The 22533-nt window shown below is 40.2% G+C and overlaps 1 protein-coding gene across 4 annotated transcripts in view; it reads right to left on the reverse strand.

The window, feature by feature from the left end:
• Positions 1 to 22533, reverse strand: part of ACMSD (aminocarboxymuconate semialdehyde decarboxylase) — a 102748-nt gene that overhangs the window by 60296 nt on the left and 19919 nt on the right. For all 4 annotated transcript variants that reach the window (XM_046019853.1, XM_046019851.1, XM_046019852.1 and 1 more), the window contains exons 3-4: positions 19908 to 20004; positions 8792 to 8841 (exon numbers count right to left, since the gene is read on the reverse strand). In XM_046019853.1, the coding sequence (XP_045875809.1) occupies positions 8792 to 8841; positions 19908 to 20004 (147 nt within the window). The remainder of the gene's footprint in view (positions 1 to 8791; positions 8842 to 19907; positions 20005 to 22533) is intronic.

Raw genomic sequence — 22533 nt, forward strand, 5'->3', positions numbered from 1 at the left:
TGAAGAAAACTGCTAGTATATTGCCAACTAATTAGAAAAATGGAAGTTATAATCAGAAGGGATGGACACAATTATTGGGCCAGTCATCCTGTAGAAGAGATGGAAGGAGGATGGACCACACCCTCCCACCCATCCCAGGACACCCAGGGGGCCAACAAGGCGGTGCAGAGTGTTACAGCTCCTGCACACAGGGGGCTGGGCCTAGTGAGTGTCCCGCATCACCAGCAGCTCACCTCCTTGTCATGCCTCATCATGGGATGCCAGACTGTTCATGGACCCCTCCTGTCCCTGTGTTACTCCCTGTCCTTTCTGCTGGCTGCGATACTCAAGAGTTACCTTAGCAAAATGTTGATACAGAAAGCTTCTCTTTCTGTTGTCCTAACTCTCCCTTCTTTTTAATTTTAATTTTTCTTAACATCTTAATTTTATTTTATTTTTACACGTTCCAAGATTCATTGTTTATGCACCACACCTAGTGCTCCATGCAATATATGCCCTCCTTAATGCCCAACACCAGGCTCATCCATCCCCCCAACTCCCTCCCTTCCATAACCCTGTTTGTTTCTCAGAATCCACAGTCTCTCATCTTTCATCTCCCCCTCTGGTTTACCCCAATTCACTTTTCCTTTACTTCTCCTAATGTCCTCTGTGTTATTCCTTATGCTCCACAAGTAAATGAAACCATATGATTATTGACTTTCTCTGCTTGACTTATTTCACTCAGCATAATCTCCTCTACTCCTGTCCATGTTGATTCAAAAGTTGGGTATTCATCTTTTCTGATGACTGAGTAATAGTCCATTGTATATATGGACCACATCTTCTTTATTCGTCTGTTGAAGGGCATCTTGGCTCTTTCCACAGTTTGACAATTGTGGACATTGCTGCTATGAACCAATGTTCATACACAAGGGTGCATGTGGCCCTTCTTTTCACTACATCTGTATCTTTGGGGTAAATACCCGGTAGTGCAATTACAGAGTCATAGGTTAGCTCTATTTTTAACTTCTTAAGGAATCTCCACACTGTTTTCCAAAGTGGCTGTACCAACTTGCATTCCCACCAGCAGTGTAAGAGGGTTCCCCTTTCTCCACATCCTCTCCAACACTTGTTTCCTGCCCTGTTGATTTTGGCCATTCTAACTGGTGTAAGGTGGTTATGTCAATGTGGTTTTGATTTGAATTTCCCTGATGGCTAGTGATGATGAACATTTTTTCATGTGTCTTAAACATTTGTATGTCTTCTTTGGAGAAGTATCTGTTCATGTCTTCTTCCCATTTTTTGACATGATTATCTGTTTCGTGTGTGTTGGGTTTGAGGAGTTCTTTATAGATCTTGGGTATCAGCCCTTTGTAGTGTCATTTGTGAGTATCTTCTCCCATTCTGTGGGTTGCCTTTTTGTTTTATTGACTGTTTCCTTTGCTGTGCAGAAGTTTTTACCTTGATGAAGTCCCAAAAGTTTATTTTCGCTTTTGTTTTCTTTGTTTTTGGAGACGTGTCTTGAAAGAGGTTGCTGTGGCCGATGTTGAAGAGATTACTGCCCATGTTCTCCTCTAGGATTAAAATAGATTCCTGCCTCACATTGAGGTCTTCCCTCCCTTTTGAGTTTACCTTTGTGTATGGTGTGAGAGAATGGTCGAGTTTCATTCTTCTATACATAGGTGTCCAATTTTCCCAGCACCATTTATTGAAGAGACTGTCTTTTTTTCCACTGGATATTTTCCCCTGCTTTGTCAAAGATTATTTGACCATAGAGTTGAGGGTCCATATCTAGACTTTCAACTTTGTTCCATTGGTCTATGTGTCTGTTTTTGTGCCAGTACCATACTGTCTTGGTGATCAGAGCTTTGCAGTAAAGCTTGAAATCAGGCAACATGATGAGCCCAGCTTTGTTTTTCTTTTTCAACATTTTCTTAGCGATACTGGGTCTTTTCAGGTTCCATACAAATTTTAGGATTGTTGTTCCAGCACTTTGAAGAATGCCAGTGGAATTTTGATCAGGATGGCATTGAAAATATAGATTTCTCTGGGCAGTATAGACATTTTAACAATGTTTATTCTTCCAATCCATGAATATGGGATGCTTTTCCATCTTTTTGTGTCTTCTTCAATTTCTTTCATGAGTGTTCTGTAGTTCCTCAGGTACAGATCCTTTACCTCTTTGGTTAGGTTTATTCCAAGGTATCTTGTGGTTCTTGGTGCTATAGTAAATGGAATCATTCTTTATTTCCCTTTCTATATTTTCATTTCTAGTGTATAAGAAAGCAACTGATTTCTGTGCATTGATTTAGTATCCTGCCACATTAATGAATTGCTGTATGAGTTCTAGTAGTTTGGGGGTGAAGTCTTTTGGGTTTTCCATATAAAGTATCATGTCATCTGTGAAGAGAGAGAGTTTGACTTCTTCATTGCCAATTTGGATATATTTTATTTCTCTTTGTTGTCTGATTGCTGTTGCTAGGACTCCTAATACTATGTTGAACAAGAGTGGTGAGAGTGGGCATCCTTGTCATGTTCCTGATCTCAAAAGGAAGGCTGTCAGCTTTTTCCCATTGAGGATGATATTTGCTGTGGGTTTTTCATAGATAGATTTGATGAAGTTGAGGAATGTTCCCTCTATACCTATACCTTGAAGCATTTAAATCAGAAACAGGGTGCTGTATTTTGTCAAATTCTTTCTCTGCATCAATTGAGAGGACCATGTGGTTCTTCTCTCTTCTCTTATTGATTTTTTCTACTACATTGATTGATTTATGAATGTTGAACCACCCTTGCATCCCAAGGATAAATCACACCTGGTCATGGTAGATAAGCTTTTTAATGTACTCTTGGATCCTGTTCACTAGGATCTTGTTGAGAATCTTGGCATCCATATTCATCAGGGATATTGGTCTGAAATTCTCCTTTTGGATGGGGTCTTTGCTTGGTTTGTGGATCAAGGTAATGCTGGCTTCATAGAGTCTGGACATTTCCCCTCTGTTTCTATTTTTTGAAACAGTTTCAGGAGAATAGCTATTATTTCTTCTTTGAATGTTTCGTAGAATTCCCCAGGGAATCTGTCAAGGAATCTGTTATTTTTTGGGAGGTTTTTGATCACTGCTTCAATCTTGTTACTAGATATTGGTCTATTCAGGTTGTCAATTTCTTCCTGTTTCAGTCTTGGTAGTTTATAGGTTTCCAGGAATGTATCCATTTCTTCTAGGTTGCTTAACTTATTGGCATACAATTGTTGATAATAATTTCTGATGATTGTTTCTATTTCCTTGGTGTTAGTTGTGATCCCTCCCCTTTCATTCATAATTTTATTAATTTGGGTCCTCTCTCTTTTCTTTTGGATTAGTTTGGCCAGTGGTTTATTGATCTTATTAATTCTTTCAAAGAACCAGCTTCTAGTTTTGTTGATGTGTTATACTGTATCTCTGGTTTCTAACTCATTGAACTCTGCTCTAACCTTAACTAATCCCTTCTTGTGTGTGGGGTTGGCTTAATTTGTTGCTGATTTCCCAGATCTTTAAGGTGTAAAGAGAGTTAGTGTATTCAGGATATTTCAGTGGTTTTTTTTTTTTTTTTTCAGGATATTTCAGTTTTTTTGAGTGAGGTTTGGATGGCTATGTGTTTCCCCCTTAGGACCACCTTTGCTATATACCATAGGTTTTGGACTGATGTGTCTTCATTCTTGTTGGTTCATTCTTCATTCTTGTTGGTTTCCACGAATTGTTTAAAGAACTTAAATTTAATTTCTTTAATTTCCTGGTTGATCCAAACATTCTTAAGCAGGGTGGTCTTTAGCTTCCAAGTGTTTGAATTTCTTCTAAACTTTTTCTTATGGTTGAGTTCCAGTTTCAAAGCATTGTGGTCTGAGAATATGCAGGGAATAATCTCAATCTTTTGGTATCAGTTGAGCCCTGATTTGTGACCCAGTATGTGGTCTATTCTGTAAAAAGTTCCATGTATGCTCTAGAAGAATGAGTATTCTGTTGTTTTAGGGTGGAATGTCTGTATATATCTATGAAGTCCATCTGGTCCAATGTGTCAATCCAAGTTCTTGTTTCTTTGTTGATTTTCTGCTTAGATGATCTGTCTATTGCTGTCTCTTGCATGTTAAGATCCCCTACAATTAATGTATTCATATCAATATGACTGTTTATTTTGTTTAACAGTTGTCTTATGTAGTTGACTGCTCCCAGGTTGGGGGTATAAATATTTACAATTGTTAGATCTTCTTGGTGGCTCAGTTTTTGGGCACCTGCCTTCAGCTCAGGGCATGGTTCTGGGGTCCTGGGATCCAGCCCTGCATTGGGCTCCCTGCTCTGTGGAAGGCCTGCTTCTCCCTCTCTCACCCCTCCTGCTTGTGTTCCCTCTCTCACTGTGTCTCTGTCAAATAAATATATAAATAAAAAGAATGATGTAATGTCCTTCTGTATCTCTGACTACAGTCTTTAGCTAAAAATCTAATTTTTCTGAGAATCACTACCCCAGCTTTCTTTTGAGGCCCATTGCTGTGAAAGATGGTTTTCCATCCCTTCACTTTCAGTCTGGATGTATCTTTAGGTTCAAAAACGTGTCTCTTGGAGACAGCATATGGACGGGTCCTGTTGTTTTATCCAGTCTGCAGCCCTATGCCTTTTTATGGGAGCATTTATGCTGTTCACATTGAGCATTCTCAAGAAAGATAAGTTTTTATTGACAGCATGTTGCCTGTGACATTCTTATTTCTATACATTGTCTCTGTAACTTTCTCTTCTGTCACTCTTGGGTTCTTTCTTCTTTTATAGAACCACCCCTTAGTATTTCTTACACTGCTGGCTTGGCGGTCCCATAATGTTTTAGACCTTGCTGGTCATGGAAGCTCTTTATTTCTCCTTCCATTTTGAATGTCAGCCTTGGTGGATAAAGTATTCTTGGCTGCATATTCTTCTCATTTAGTGCCCTGAATATGTCTTGCCAGCCCTTTCTGGCTTGCCAGGTTTCTGTGGACAGATCTGATGTTATTCTGATGGTTCTTCTTCTGTACATAAGGAATCTCTTCCCCCAGCTGACCTTAAGACCTCCTGTCTGAATTTATGATTTGTGAATCTCACAATTAAGTGTCTGGAGGTCTTTCTAGATTCATTGATCTTGGGGGGTGTCCTCTCTGTCTCTAGGACATGCACACTTGTTCCATTCCCCAGGATAGGGAAATTTTTTATCCAGTATTTGTTCAACTATATCTTCTAGTCTTCTCTTTCTCTACGCCCTCAGGGATCCCAATAATTCTGACATTGGAACATTTTGTTGCATTATTTATTTCCCTAATTCTGTTTTCATGGCTTTTAAGTTGCTTGTTCCAGGCCTCCTCCTGCTTTTCTATCTTCTGTCTTCTGGATCACTAATATGATCTTCTGCCTTGGTTACCCTAGCTGTTAAAGTATTTAGATTAGATTGGATCTCTTTGATAGCATTTTAAACTTCTGTCAGGTTGGCTCTCACTTCCCCCTTAGAGATTCTATGTTGCCACTAATGGTCTTCTCCAACCTAGCCACTGCCTGGACAATTTTTACCCTGAATTTCATTTCTGACATATTGTTTATGTCCATATCCAGTAGTTCTGTGGAAGAGGTCAAGAGTATCTGAATTTTTCCTCTGTTGGGTGTTCCTCTTCCTAGTCATTTTTGTGAGAGCTGGTTGAGGTGATGTATAGCTGAATATATCAACCATGATACAGTCAAGGTGCCCCTTGGAAAGTTTTGGAACAATGGGAAGTCATCACCAAAAAGAAAGAAAAAAGGAAAAAAGAAAGAGAAAAAGAAAAAAAAAAACAGTCAAAATGAGTTCCAAAAGTAAGGTTTATAAGGTACAAAAACCGGGGGTACAGGTCTGTGAATCGCCAGGTTTACACCAAAAACGAAGAAACAAGAAGACTGACAAAAGTAAGAGACATGGGAGAGGGGGAAGGGGCTATGGACACTGGGAAGGGTATGTGCTATCGTGAGTGCTGTGAAGTGTGTAAACCTGGCGATTCACAGACCTGTACCCCTGGGGATAAAAATACATTATATGTTTATTAAAAAAAAAAATTTGGAAGGGGAGGCGAACCATAAGAGACTATGGACTCTGGAAAACAACCTGAGGGTTTGAAGGGTCAGGGGTGGGAGGTTGGGGGAACAGGTGGTGGGTAAAGGGGAGGGCACGTTTTGCATGGAGCACTGGGTGTTGTGCAGAAACAATGAATACTGTTATGCTGAAAAAATAAATAAAATGGGAAAAAAAAAGTAAGAGACAAGAAAGAAAAAAAAAAAAAGAAAAACCCACCCAAAACTAACCCCAAGAACAAATTTATACAGTGCAAAAACAAAAACAAATGCACAGAAACACTGACAGGAGAATAAGATGGGAAGGTGGTTATAACCCTTGATGTGGGTGAGGAAGGTCACTTCAGTACTTCCAGGGTGCATCTTGTTATCTTTGTTAAAGGACTCAACTTTCCAGAGATACAGGGAAATTAAGACTGTCTTATATATAGAGGTAGTATTGAATAGGGAAAAAGGATTACCTTGAAGCTTATATCTATATATATTTAGAAAAAAAAAAAAGAAAACCCCAGGTGTATATATATGAAAAAAGTTCAAGTTAAGAAGTTATTATGTAAAAAAGAAAAAGTTATTATGTAAAAACAAAAAAAAGTTATTATGCAATATGTTGCATTAAATATCTAGTTGTAATGATGAGTAGGTTAAAAAAATAAGATGAACTGTGAGAACTAATTAAAAAGAAAAGTTGTATCTATGAAATATACAGGTTTGGGGGCAATACCGGGGGCTTAATATATTGTTTTCCCCTGATTTGGGGGTTTTACGGTTTTATGGGGGACCCTGTGGTTATTGTCCTCTTGTTCTTTTAGCTTGTCTTCTGTGGGAGGTACATGCTGCATTGTTTTTCAGTTGGTCTTGCTTGGGCTGAGTCACCCTGCCCCCTATCAAGGGGCTGGGCTCTGGGGAAACTGGGTTTTTCAGGTTTTTGTTCTTGGGCAGCTTTTTGCAGCTTTTCAGAGGGCTAGTGCAAAAAGTAAACTGTCCACACCCAGTCCTCGGTCTCAGAAGCCTCAGTCTGCTCCCCCCTGGATCATCCAGAACACAGACTCCCCCTCTGCAAACTCCGCTGAACACTGCAAACTCCCACAGGCACGTGGTGGAAGGCTGCGGACCTAGAGACTGTTGGCTGGTGCCCACACCAGGCTCTCTCACATGCGGGTGGGAGTGTGCCCAGCCAAGCAGTGGCACAAACAGCGGAAAGCCGGGGGCTCAGGGATCATGGACTGGGAGTTCTGCTGCACTCTCTCTGGCACGGGTGGTCACAGGCAGTGGCCATCCTGGGTCCGTGTGTTGGGACTGTGCCCATGGCCACCCAATTCCACCAGCTGCCCTTTAAGACATTTTGCTCTTTATGAGTTTTTTAAAGCAGACTCCAGGTTAATGCTGGTCCCCAAGCACAGGGTAATTTCATATTGGGGTATTACTTTCCAGTGAGTCACTTCTGGTGGCTTCTTCCCCCTTCTGTTTGAGCATTCCCCTCCACATTAACTCTCCACTGATGATTTCCTTCCCCCATAGAGATCCAGAAGTGTGTAATCTTACATCTCAGGCTGATTTCCTGGGTGTTCAGAGTGTTCTGGTAGATATTTAGCTCACTTCAGGACGGGTTGAAACAGGGTCTCCTACTCTGCCATCTTGCCCCTCCCTAAATCTCCTTTCTTTACTGTTTCTTTCCTTTTAACTTCACCCCACCTCCACTGGCAGGCATTTGGTACTCTCCAGAAATTCCAGCTGTTCAGTCAAAATAGTAGACACTTTGATAAATTTGCACATATTGAAGTCTTAGAGCTTTTTTATTTAAAAAAAAAATTGAGTCTGGAGGTGCCTGGGTGACTCAGTTTGTTAAGCTCCCAACTCTTGATTTCAGCTCAGGTCATGATCTTAACGTCATGAGATGGAGCCATCCTTGGCCTCTGTGCTCAGTGGGGAGTCTGCTTGGGATTTTTTCTCCCTTTCCTCCTGCTCCTCCTCACTCCTTGCACTCTCTCTCTCTCTCTTTTTCAAAAATAAAAAAAAAATTAAAAAACGAGTCTAATCGCAGGAACAGCTAAAGACTGAAGTACTAATAGATTATGAGCCTGGGTGGGGAAAGTCCACGTGAGCAGGTGATATTTCCATTACTCCTTAAATCACAACACAAATGAATATTCACTTGGTTGAGCAGATACTTAGTGCATCCCCAGCTATGACCTCCCACAGCCTGTGATCATGCCTGAAGCTCAGTGCTAGAGATTTAATCTGTTGTGGAGAGGCATCCAACTGCAGCAATCCCATTTTGAATTGCGTATTTCCCCCAGAAAGCCAGCATATCAGGCCATTATTATTGTTCTCACTTTTTGGTCATTATTATCTTAGAATAAACTGGCTTATCAGTGACTGAGCAAGGCACCACAGGAATGAATCATGAGACAGGTAAGTTCTAAGGAATTCAGGTTGAGTCTAGAAGTACCGTGTTCAGTGGAAATGTAACGTGAGTCACATGTTGACATGTGGCTCCTGGCTACTGTTCTGGACCATGTGGGTCTAGAGCAAGAACATGACTAGAAAGAAGGTCTGGGAGGGGACACTGCAGTATGCAAAGCTGGGGATCCCTGGTGATCTCTAAAGGGGAGGAGAGTTGGGCGGGGGCAATGTCAAGACTTGAGGTATCTGTCCACTCACTAGTGAGCTGAACATGAGCTTTCACCAACCAATGAGACAGTTTGAATTTTCACACTTACCCAGTAACTAAACATGACAGGAACTGTGGAAAGAGCTTGCACAGTCACGCCTAGACACAGACACAAAGAAAGGCAAAGGTGATGAGAAGAATAGTCCAGGCATTCCTCCTGCATTTGCCAGGGCCCAGCATGTCTTCATTCCACCCTCCCCTCCCCTGCTTCTCCTCCCTATCCCCCTAAGGGGCTCTCTGTCCCAGGCCTCCTTATCCCACAGTCCCAGGTCTAGGGGGAAGAGTAAGTGCTGGGCAAAAATGAGCTCATTCAAGAAAAACTAAGTGGCCCCATTTGTAAAGGGATATTTCTACTCTCCTCCCCCTGTGAAATTTTATTTAAGCAAGACATTTCTCCATCAATTCTTTCAGAGCTTTTCATCTTAGGTCATGTGTGACAGAGAGTGCTTCTCAACCACCTTCCCTTTTAATTCATCTCCTCAGTGAGCCTGGGTGGAGTCCCACTGTCTGGAATGCACAGAATGAGTCTCTGTGGTGGCCCCAGGAATCTAGCAACCAGGATGCCTAAAATCTCTTGTCTTCAAGCTCCAGGAGCTGGGGTGTCAGGAGAGGTGCTGCCAGACTGAGCTGGCTCTTTTTTCTCTTGTAGCCACATCCAACCCACCGGCCAGTCCGGTTAGTTACTCTGATTCCTTTCATTGCCCACCTCTCCCAACCCTGTTACTACCTGGTCCAAGCCACCAGCATAAATGGACCACTGCAGAAGCCTCAACTGGTCTCATACTATCATTTTTGTCATCTTAAAGTTTGTTCTCTCCTCAGAAGTCAGAGTAAGGCTTAAAAATCAGATTAAGTCACTTCCTTTCTTCAAACTTCCAAGGACTTTTCATCACACTTGGGGTAAAATCTAGACTTGAATGTGATCTGTAAGGCCGCACGCAGTCTCTCTCAGGGCTCACCTTGTGCTTTGTTGGCCCTCTGCCTGTTCTTTGGAGTGCTTTCCTGCCCCAGAACTTTGCACTGCTGTTCCACTGAGTGGAATGTTCTTTGGCTCATCACAGGATGGGTTCCTTTTCACCCTTAGGTCGATTGGGATGTCACCTCCTCAGAGAGGCCTTCCCCAACTCCAGCCACTCACTACACCATTGTTCTGTTTCTTCCCTTTCCTATGTAATCTGTCATTACTATGTTTAGTTGTTTACTCTGTGGCTTCCACTATGAAGGTAGACACTGCATAAGCCTGACTGTCCATGCCATATCTCTAGTGTCCAGAGCCATGACTGGCATGTTGAACAGACCCAGTAAATGAAAGAATTAATCATTATTTAGTGAGGACTAGAGACTGCAGTGTTTGATTAGAAAGCATTGTTAAAACATTGTTGCTGTAATGTTTATGTTCATTAATTAGGATAAAACAGATGAGTTCCTTTCAATTATAAAATCTTTACATTTCACCTAAATACTTTTGCTTATATTATACTATTTCATTTCTGCATTTTATAGATTAGATGTAAGGTCACTGGTTTGAAAGTGGTGGGGTGAGGCTCCTGTCCAACCTTTTTCCTTCCCTCTACCTCACAGGCGATTACATGTCACATAGTTCAGATTAAAATTGCACTATTTATGCATCACTTGGTTTGGATACATATTCTTTGGTCTCTGAGAACTGAAAGGGAAAAAAGAAGCCTAATCCATTTGGAACTTCTCTTTTTTAAAATCGGGGTTTTGACTCTATGGCATAACTCCCCAGACTTGCCTCTTGATTAAAATGGTGAGGGGGATTGTTATAAAAACAAATGTTTAGGCCCTCCTTTGGACATTCTGATTCAGTGGAGTGGGCCTGATAATGAATTTGAACAAGCATCCTAGGCAATACTTATCCTGAGAGAGGTTTGGCGAGAGATTTTGTGGTAGAATGAGAGAAACAGTCCTAGGTACAATCCTAGATCTGCCATTTACTAGCTGTGTAATTCTGAACAAATCACTTAACCTCCTTGCCTCCCTTAGTAGGTGCAGTGGGTCTTATTGCAGGTCTTTTCCACAGTTCCTGTTGTACAGTGGGTACAATAATACCTGCCTTCAGAGATGTTGAGAGAGGATGAGGTGTGAACAGGTATTTGCTCACATCCCTTAGACTCCACTGGGGCCTCTTAGTGTCCTTCATGCGGAGAGGACTATGTGCTCACATCCCTCAGACTCTGCTGCAGCCTCTTAGCCTCCTTCATGCAAAGAGGACTGAGCTCCCTCCCACTCCAGCCCTTACCAGGCCTAAATCCCTCTCTAGTTCTGACCTTCCTGGGTTGATCCCAGAACCAGCTTCAAGAGGAACTCAACTTAGTTGAGGACTTGGGAACACAGATGTATCATCTTGTTGTTTTCTTACTATTTTGGCCTTTCTCAGCTCCATGTTGGATCTTGTGGTGAAATGACCCAGGGTCTGTTGGTTACATTTTCCTCCCTATGAAGATGGCATTGATTGCTGAAATCTTCTATGCTGGGCATTTCATCATTTTATTTTCTTACCTCCACAGAGGTGGTAGGATATTGTTGTTAAGCCCCTGGGGCGTCAGACTGCCTGGGTTTGAATCCTGTTTCTGCCCCCTGCAAGCTATGTGATCTTGGGCAATTTGCTTAACCTCTGTCCCTCACTTTCTTTTTCTATAAAATGGGCATAGTAGTAGATACTATCTCCTGGGGTTGCTATGGAGATTAAGTGAGTTAATACATGGTAGGTACTGAGAACAGTGCCTGGCACAAAGTAAGTGCTCAGCCAGAGTTAGTGATGACAGTTCTCTCAAGGATAGCCATGGAATGAAACACAAAACAAAACCCAAAGGAGACACACTTCATCTAAACTGCAGTCATAAGCTGTGATTCTCACAACAGCCATCTGAATCTCATTTCTATAGTTTTCTCCTTGAAACAATGAGTCCTTGCTCAAACTTCACATTTATTTATTTTTTCTTTTTTAAATTTTAATTTTATTTCACTTAAATTCAATTAATTAACATATAGCGTATTATTAGTTTCAGAGGTAGAGTTTAGTGATTCATCAGTTGCATATAACACCTAGTGCTCATTATATCAAGTGCCCTCCTTAATGCCCATCACCCAGTTACCCCATCTCCCACCCACCTTTCCTCCAGCAAACCTTGGTTTCCTAGCGATCAGAGTCGCTTATAGTTTGTCTCCCTCTCTGATTTCATCTTATTTTATTTTTCCCTCCCTTCTCCTATGGTTCTCCGTTTTGTTACTTAAATTCCACGTGTGAATGAAATCATATGATCATTGTTTTTCTCTGATTGACTTATTTCAGTTGGGATAATATCCTCTAGTTCCATCTATGTTGCTGCAAATGGTAAAATTTCATTTTTTGATTGCAGAGTAATATTCCATTGTGTATATATACATACCACATCTTTATTGATTCATCAGTGGATAGGCATCTGGGTTCTTTCCATATTTTGGCTGCTGTGGACATTGCTGTTATAAACATTGAGGTGCAGGTGCCCCTTCAAATCATTATGTTTGTGTCCTTCAGATAAATATCGAGTAGTGCAATTGCTGGGTCATAGGGCAGCTCTATTTTTAACTTTTTGAGGGAACCTCCATACTGTTTTCCAGAGTGGCTGTACCAGATTGCATTCCCACCGACAGTGTAAGAGGGCTCCCCTTTCAGCACATCCCCACCAACATCTGTTATTTCCTGATTTGCTAACTTTAGCCATTCTGACTGGTGTAGGGTGATACCTCATTGTGGTTTTCATTTCTATTTCCCCGATGCTGAGTGATATTTAGCATTTTTTCATTTGTCTGTCAGCCATTTGTATGTCTTCTTTGGAGAAATGTCTGTTCATGTCTTCTTCCCATTTCTTAATTTTTAAAAAAGATTTTATTTATTTGAGAGAGAGAGAGAGAGAGCACACAAGTGTGAGGAGGGGCATAGGGAAAAATAGAGGCCCCTGGTGAGCTCAATCCCAGCACCCCAGGGATAATGACCTGAGCCAAAAGCAGACACTTAACCAACTGAGCCACCCAAGCACCCTGACTTCTGCCCATATTTTGACTGATTTTTTCTTTTTTGGGGTGTTGAGTTTGATAAGTTTGATAAGACATTTGCAAATATCTTCTCCCATTCTATAGTTTGTCTTTTAGTTTTGTCAACTGTTTCTCTGCTGTGCAAAAGCTTTTTATCTTGATGAAATCTCAATAGTTCATTTTTTTTCTTCCATTTTATTTATTTTTTTCAGCGTAACAGTATTCATTGTTTTTGCACAACACCCAGTGCTCCATGCAAAACGTGCCCTCCCCATCACCCACCACCTGTTCCCCCAACCTCCCACCCCTGACCCTTCAAAACCCTCAGGTTGTTTTTCAGAGTCCATAGTCTCTTATGGTTCGCCTCCCCTCCCCAATGTCCATAGCCCCCTCCCCCTCTCCCAATCCCACCTCCCCCCAGCAACCCCCAGTTTGTTTTGTGAGATTAAGAGTCATTTATAGTTTGTCTCCCTCCCAATCCCATCTCAATAGTTCATTTTTGCTTTTGTTTCCCTTGCCTTTGAAGTCGTGTCTAGCAAGAAGTTGCTATGGCAAAGGTCTCAGAGTTTACTGCTTGTGCTCTCCTCTAGGATTTTGATGGATTCCTATTTCACATTTAGGTCTTTCATCCATTTTGAGTGTATTTTTGCATATGGTGTAAAAAAATGGTCCAGTTTCATTCTTCTGCAAGATGCTATCCAGTTTTCCTAATACCATTTGTTGAAGAGACTGTCTTTTTTCCACTGGATATTCTTTCCTGCTTTGTTGAATATTAGTTAACCATAGAGTTGAGGGGCCATTTCTGGGTTTTCTATTCTGTTCCATTTATTTGTATCTGTTTTTCTGCCAGTACCATACCGTCTTGGTGATTGCAGTTTTGTGATAGAGCTTGATGTCCAGAATTGTAATGCCATCAGTTTTGGTTTTCTTTTTCAACATTCCTTTGGCTATTTGTGGTCTTTTCTTGTTCTATACAAGTTTGAGGATTGTTTTTTCCAGCCCTGTGAAAAATGTTGATGGTATTTTGATAGGGATTGCATTAAGTGTGTAGATTGTTTTGGATATCATGACATTTGAACAATATTTGTTCTTCTAATCCATGAGCATGGATTGGTTTTTCCTCTTCTTTGTGTCTTCCTCAATTTCTTTCATAAGTGTTCCATAGTTTTCTGAGTGCAGATCCTTTTCCTCTTTGGTTAGGTTTATTCCTAGATATCTTATGGTTTGGGTGTAATACTGATTGGGATTGATTCTTTAATTTCTGTTTCTTCTGTCTCATCGTTACTGTATAGAAATGTAGCAGACTTCTGTGCATTGATTTTATATCCCACCCCTTTACTGAATTTCTGTATGAGTTCTAGCAATTTTTTCGTGGACTCTTTTGGATTTTCAACATAAGAGTATCATGTCATCCATGAAGAGTGAAAGCTTGACTTCTTTGCCACTTTGGGTGCATTTTATTTCTTCTTGTTCTCTGATTGTTGACACTAGGTCTTCTAGTACTATATTGGATAGCAGTGGTGAGAATAGACATCCCTGTCATGTTCCTAACCCTAGGACTCTCAGTTTTTCCCCATTGAGGATGATATTCTCTGTGGCTTTTTCATATATAGCTTTTATGATATTGAGGTATGTTTTCTCTATGCCTACACTGAAGAGAGTCTTTAATCAAGAAAAGATGCTGTGTTTTGTGAAATGCTTTTTCTGCATCTATTGAGAGGATCATATGGTTTTTTTCCTTTTTTAAAAAAATTAATGTGCTATACCACATTGATTGATTTGTGGATGTTGAACCAAACTTGAAGCCCAGAAATAAATCCCACTTGGTTTTGGTGAATAATCCTTTTAATGTACTGTTGGATACTATTAACTATTATCTTGGTGAAAATTTTTACATTCATATTCTTCAGGGATATTGGTCTGTGATTCTCCTTTTTGGCAGGATCTTTGTCTGGTCTTGGGATCAAGGTAATGCTGTCCTCAAAGAATGAATTTGGAAGTTTTCCTTCCATTTCTATTTTTGAAACAGCTTTAGAAGAATAGGTATTAATTCTTTTTTAAATGTTTGGTAGAATTCCACTGGGAGGGGGGTGGAAGGTTGGGGGAACCAGGTGGTGGGTAATAGGGAGAGCACGTATTGCATGGAGCACTGGGTGTAGTGCCAAAACAAAAAATACTGTTACGCTGAAAAAAAAAAAAAAAAAGAATACTTTACAGGGATGCTATGCCATGTAAACTGACTGTATTTTTCAGTAAAAAAAAAAAAAAGAATTCCACTGGGAGGCCATCCAACCCTGAAGTTTGTTTGTTGGAAGATTTTTTATTACTGCTTCAATTTCTTTGCTAGTTATGTTTCTGTTCAGGTTTTCTATTTCTTCTCATTTTTATTTTGATAGTTTGTATGTTTCTAGGAATGCATTCATTTCTTCCACATTGCCTAATTTGTTGGCATATAGTTGCTCATAATATGCTCTTATAATTGTGTTTCTTCAGTGTTGGTTGAAATCACCTCTTTCATTTATGATTTTATTAATTTAGGTCCTTTCTCTTTCTTCTTGTGAGTCTGTCTAGGGGTTTATTGATCTTGTTAGTTCTTTCAAAGAACTAGCTCCTAGTTTCGCTGATCTGTTCTACTGTTCTTTTGATTTCTAGTTCATTGATTTCTGCTCTAATCTTTATTAATTCTCTTCTCCCCCTGGGATTAGGCTTTATTTGCTCTTCTTTCTCCAGCTTCTTTTGGTGTAAGGTTAGGTTGTATATGTGAGATGTTTCTTGTGTCTTGATAAAGGCCTGTATTGTTATACACTTCCCTCTTAGGACCACCTTTGCTGCATCCCAAAGGTCCTGAATGGTTGTGTTTTCATTTTCATTTGTTTCCATGAACTTTTAAAATTCTTTTTTAATTTCCCAGTTGACCCATTCATTCTTTAGTAGAATGCTCTTTAATCTCCATGTATTTGTATTCCTTCCAAGTTTTCTCTTGATTGGGTTCAAGTTTTAAAGCATTGTGGTCTGACAATATGCAGGGAATAATCCCAGTCTTTTGGTACTGGATGACACGTGATTCATGGCCGAGTATGTGAAGTATTCTGGAGAATGTTCCATGTGCACTAAAGAAGAATGTGTATTCTGCTTTAGGTTGAAATGCTCTGAATATATCTGTGAAGTCCATCTGGCCCAGTGTGTCATTTAAAGTCCTTGTTTACTTGTTGATCTTCTGCTTAGATGATCTGCCCATTTCTGTGAGTAGTGTGTTGATGTTTCCTACTATTAATGTATTATCAATGTGTTTCTTTATTTAGGTTATTAGTTGGTTTATATAATTGGCTGCTCCCAAGTTAGGGGAATAAGTATTTACAATTGTTAGATCTTCTTGTTGGATAGACCCTTTTATTTTGATATAGTGTCCTTTGCCATCTCTTATTACAGTCTTTGGTTTTAAAATCTAGTTTGTCTGATGCAAGCTACTCCAGATTTCTTTTGATGCCCATTAGCATGGCAAGTTGTTCTCCACCCCCTCACTTTCAATCTGGAGGTGTCTTTGGGTCTAAAATAAATCTCTTCTAGACAATGTATCAGTGGGTCTTGCTTTTTAATCCAATCTGATATCCTGTGTCTTTTGATTGGAGGATTTACATTAAGAGTAATTATTGAAAGATATGAATTTAGTACCATTGTATTACCTGTAAAGTCCTTGTTTCTGTATATTGTCTATTCCTTTCTGGTCTTTGGTACCTCTGGACTGTCTCTATACTCAAAGATCCCCTTTAGTATTTCTTGCAGGGCTGGTTTAGTGATGACAGACTCTTTTAGTTTCTGTTGGTCCAGGAAGATCTTTATCTCTCCTTCTATTCTGAATGAGAGCCTTGCTGGATAAAGTATTCTTGGATGCATATTTTTCTCATTTAGCACCGTGAATATATCATGCCAGTCCTTTCTGGCCTGCCAGGTCTCTGTGGACAGGTCTGCTTCCAAACTTATGTTTCTACCCTCCTGAGCTGCTTTCAGGATTTTCTCTTTATCTCTGAGATTTGCAAGCTTCACTATTATATCTTGAGGTGTTGACTGGTTTTATTGATTTTGAGCAGGGCTTTCTGTGCCTTCTGGACTTGAATGCCTGTTTCGTTTCCCAGATTATGGAAGTTCTCAACTATTATTGGTTTATTTTTTTTTTAATATTTTATTTATTTGACAGAGAGAAATCACAAGCAGGCAGAGAGGCAGGCAGAGAGAGGAGGAAGCAGGCTTCCCTGCGGAACAGAGAGCCTGATGTGGGGCTCGATCCCAGGACCCTGAGATCATGACCTGAGCCGAAGGCAGAGGCTTTAACCCACTGAGCCACCCAGGCGCCCCTATTATTGGTTTAAATAAACCTTCTGACCCCTCTTTTTCCTCTTCCTCTGGGACTCCAATTATTCTAATATCATTTGCTTTATGGTATCACTGGTCTTTCAAATCCTCCCTTCGCAATCCAGTGGTTGTTTATATCTCTTTCTCACCATTTTTATTCTCCATCATTTTATCTTTTATATCACTGACTCTTCAGCCTTATTTATCCTAGCAGTTAGAGTCTCCATTTTTTATTACATCTTAGTAATAATCATTTAGATTTCAGCCTGATTATAGTTCTTATATTTCTCCAGTAAGAGATTCTCTAGTGTCTTCTATGCTTTTTTCAAGCCCAACTAGTGTCCTTTATAATCACTGTTTTGAATTCTAGTTCTGACATCTTATTATATCCATATTGATTAAATCTCTGGCAGTGAGTACTGCCTCCTGTTCTTTCTTTTGGGGTGAGTTTTTCCATCTCATCCTTAAGTCCAGAAAAGAATAGATGAAAGACAGAAAACACAAAAATAGCAACAACAATACCAGAAAAATGTGCACTAAACAAATCAGAAAATAAGAGAAAACAAAGCAAAAAAAAAAAAAAAAAAAAAAGAGAGAGAGAGAGAACAGTCAAACAAGGTGTAGAAGAGAACACAACAGTAAACTAGATCCTGGGTGTATTTTGGTCCATTTTTTAGAAGAAACTAGGTCCTAAAATAGGAAAGAAAGAAAAGCTATATATAAAAATAAAATTGAATACAAGAAAACAAAAAATGAAATATATATAAAGTAAATGTAAAAATAAAAATCAGAAAAGACTTAAAAAAGAATTGATAAAATAAACTAGCTGAAAAGAAAAAATATAAAATTGAAAGACTAAAGAATAATAAGAAAAAACTACAAATGCTGTATACTGTTTTCCCCAAGAGCTAAAGTTTTGCAGTTCTCTGTGATTGGTAAATTTGGTATTAGCCGGGTGTTTGCGCTGGTATTCTGGGGGAGGGGCCTGTTGTGCTGATTCTCAAGGTGTCTTTGCCTGGGCAGAATTGCACCCCCTTGCCAGGGGACCAGGCTCAGTGTAAGCAGTTCCAGATTGCACTAACTAGGGCTGTTTTGCTCCCTGAAGGCTTTCAGCACTGATTGCGCTGAAAAGGATGAAAATGGCAACACCCCAATCTCTAGTCCCAGAGCTGACATTTTGTGTACCCCACTCTTCAGTGAGTCCTTACAGAAAAGAAGTTGATCATTCTTGTCTCCCTGGTTTTTTTTCCCTCTCCCTCTGAGATTTTAAGGAAAATAAATCATTATTTTCTTTAGTTGAGGTGAAAAAACTGCTTCCTAAGTTCATCTGTTTCCTTGAGAGGAAACACAGCAAATGTAAGTAAGAGATAAACTATGATATAATCCTCTTCAAATTCCATGCTGTCCATAGACGTACTTTCATCGTCTCCTTAACTATCTAGCTGAATTCCAGAGACTAGATGAAATTAGGGTCCCCTATGCCTCTACCATCTTCACTCTGAACTTCACATTTAGATCAAACCTTGCTCTTTGCTCTAAGCCTGGGGTGTTTTTTCTCTCTCACTCCTCTCCCACTCCCATATACTTCTGGAACAGGGGAGTATACTCTGTGTTCTGTGGAATGGTCCACAGAGGTTCTTTAGACTTTCTGTAAAATTCAATTTGAATGCTATTTCGATATACTTATAATTGTTTAAAAAAAAAACTATAAAGAAGTATCCTAGACCGAGTTCTAACATGCCAAAGACTACCTCCTTATTTGGGACTGGTGAGTTAACTCATTTTGTGCAGATTTTGGTATAAAATGTCTTCTTCTATCTCTATATATGTTTGAAGTGCTTACAAATTTGTCTTTGATTAAGAAGGTGATAGTTCCAAGCTGCTCTTTCATTTGTGTGTATGCATTGTTTGTTTTCTTGTTTGACTCTAGACTACCCATGTTGAAATTTAGGCCTGACACTATTATAGTAGTGAGTTGCCTGTCACAGCCCCTGGTCAGGGCTCACATGTGTCTAGAAGGCTCAGTGCATCTTCTTGGAGGATATACTCCTCAAGTCACATGGTCAACCAGGTAGTAATAAGTGGCCATCATACCATATTTTAGATAGTCTTAAAAATTCTTCTAAATTGGAGAGACTTGTTTGCTTTTTAGAAGTAAACTAAGGAAAATCAAGCAGTTCTTAGAAATTGTTAGTGATTCAGCTTTGAAACAAGAATTTCCCAATTTTCCTCTTTCAGATTTTTGGGTTAGTTTCATTGTTTTTTATTATTATTGTTGGTTTCATTGTAGAGTATTCTGAGATTATTATACGATTAACTCTCTTCTTAACTACTACCATTTCCACCCCTTATACATCAATGGGGACGTTCTGTGTATTGTGCATTGAGACAAACTACAGAAAGAATATGGATCCTGAATCTGATAAGCAAGAAGTTGGCATCCTTAATTGTGAATTCTCATTTTTATGGCTTTAGTTGACTTCATATTAAGTACTCTACATTTGAACTTAACAAGTTTAAAATAATAAAATACTACTTTTATCTTTTTGATGATGTAACATTCTACTTTAAAACAGGGTATACCTGATTATAAAAGTTTAAACATACACTTTCTAAAAGCATTGTATTAGAAGCAAAGCTGGATGGCCTGTCCTGTAGAGAAAAGTCAATCAGAAGCTGCCATCACATTAATCACATTAAATGGTGAACAGACTTTTAGAGGCAAACGTTGCTTTTATATCAGATGCAAACATTGGTAGCATTTCTCGCCCAACTACCTGTTTGGTCCATTTCTCTAATACGGACGTTTGGATCCCAGCAGTTCTCTTGGATCACTCTGAAGACCTTCCCATCTTTCAGCATCTTTGCTTCTCCCTAGGGCAGAAAACTCACATTAGCAAAAGGTTGACCTATGCTTACTTAGATTTATTCTTCCTTGTATGCTTTGGAACATGTGCTTTGGAACATGGTCCTCCACATGTTCCAAAATTTGGGGCACGGGAGTGGTTTACTTAATCCTTAGGGAAGTAGAAGTCTGTTCATTTAATGAGACTCAGCTTTTCATCCTCATGCCTTAATGTTGGCCTGGAATTGAAGAGGTGTGCTCTCTTCATGTCAGTGGCTGGACACAGAACAAGGTCATGGTTATGGCCTTTTGGGGCTGCATACTGAGGATGGCTGGTCATCTTGCTGATCTCAACTGCTGGCTACAGGACCTGAGAGGATGGCCCAGTGTCTGGAAAACTCCAGACCCATAACATTTTAGACTTGGAAAGGGCCTTTGAGATAGACTGTCTAGTCCAACCTTCTTGTTTTACAGAGAAGCAACAGATGGATAGTGACAGTAAATGAGTTGTCTAACAGAGCAGGGCTCACTGATGTCAACACCTGCAGGACAAGGCAGACAATGAAGTGAATCAGTTTAGTAGCAGGTATGAAATTCGGTGCTAAGTTGTTAGTTTGCACCAGACATCATGCCTGCCTGTGTATGTCACATTTAATACTCAGTGCAAGGAGTCCTCTAAAGTGGACTTTCAATTTGTAATCCCTAAAGAAAAGGGAAAGGTGTAATCAAGGTCCCTGAAGTCATAGTGATCAAGTTCAAATCCCCATTCTACCACTTACTGTGTAAACTTGAGCAAGTTAAACAACATCTCTGAGCCTCAATTTGCTCATCTTTAAAATAGGAATAATAATGTGACTTACCTTGAAAGGATCTTGTAAGCATGAAATGGGATAATCCATTTAAAACACTTAGTGGAGTTTCCGACACAAGTTAAGTGCTAATTATTCTAAGTATTAGGTTGTTTTTTTTTTTTAAGATTTTATTTATTTACTTGACAGAGATCACAACTAGGCAGAGAGGCAGGCAGAGAGAGGGGGAAGCAGGCTCCCCGCTGAGCAGAGAGCCCGATGTGGGACATGATCCAGGACCCTGAGATCATGACCCAAGTCAAAGGCAGAGGCTTTAACCCACTGAGCCACCCAGGTGCCCTAAGTATTAGTTTTTAATGATGTATGGCTAATTAGGGAATAGGCTATCTTCTGATATTGCTTTGATGGCACATCACCCCTGGTGGTGCTTCAGGGCCTCAGGATTGCCTTGCACCCCATGTAATTGCTGAATGGTCATGTGGTGATCAAAGGCCTTGAGCTTTGCTTGGTGGAGTCTTTAACCTTCCTCCTCTTTCTCTAGGCTTGATTGTGATTGATACACAGGCTCTGCCACAGCTTTTTTCTTCATCCTTTTATTCCTTGGACAAGACCTTCTCCATCCCATGCATGGAGAAATTTGACCACTTTTCACTTTCAATAGTGGCAGTCCATTCATATCTGGCATGCATACATAAGACCTCACATCTAAGTTTTCATTTCTCATGGCTGGGGAAAAGGTCAGTGAACAACGACTTGTATACTTGAGATAGATGTCTGTACCTGAGTCTCTTGATATTAGGACATCATGATTTATTTGCCTCAATTCCCATCCTTTGTTGACCTGGCAGCATCTGAACCACCTTCCCAGATTGGGCAATCTCCTCTGAGAGTCTTGGTGGAGGCAGGTCCCAGATACCCTCTCATAAAGCCCCAGAGTCCCAGGGCTTGCTCTCCTTGCCCCAAGTTTTACCAGCAATACTTAGTTTTTAATCAAGAGGAAGTGATGCAAAAAGACAGGATTGGTAAATTCTGCCAGTGATTTCAGCAGTGGCCATGTGCTGTGTCCATTGGCAGTAGTGGTGGTGGCAGTGTCCAGTGTCCAGCTGGGAGGCAGCAGCTCCCTAGCCAGGCTAGGGAGTCCTGTGGTGTGGCCTTGGCTGTGGCTGCAATCACCTGAACATCTTATGAGTGGTTCCCTAGGCATTTGCAATTCTGGAGGGGCTTGAAACACTTGCAACCAATTCCTTTTTTGCTTAAACTGGCCGTTATTGGTTTATGTTTTTCACAACAAAGATTCCTGAATGATACTGATTGCACAAATAGAATATGGGAACATGTGTCTTTCTATTTGGTGAGGGGAGAGAATGACAATAAAAGAAAAAGCGAAGAAATAAACTTTTATTTGGCAAATTAGAGGCTTTCTTTTTCTTTTGCCCCTAGGTAGAAAACTTAATCACTATAAAGTACCCAGGATAGCAGAGTGCGGAAAGAGCATGCACTCCAACAGACCTGGGTTTAAAATCTCGTGAAGTTGGGCGCCTGGGTGGCTCAGTGGGTTAAGCCGCTGCCTTCGGCTCAGGTCATGATCTCAGGGTCCTGGGATCGAGTCCCGCATCGGGCTCTCTGCTCAGCGGAGAGCCTGCTTCCCTTCCTCTCTCTCTGCCTGCCTCTCTTGTGATTTCTCTCTATCAAATAAATAAATAAAATCTTTAAAAAAAAAAATCTCGTGAAGTTACTTTCTACCAGTAG

This window comes from Meles meles, chromosome 9 (assembly GCF_922984935.1).
Source record: "Meles meles chromosome 9, mMelMel3.1 paternal haplotype, whole genome shotgun sequence".
NCBI lineage: Eukaryota > Metazoa > Chordata > Mammalia > Carnivora > Mustelidae > Meles > Meles meles.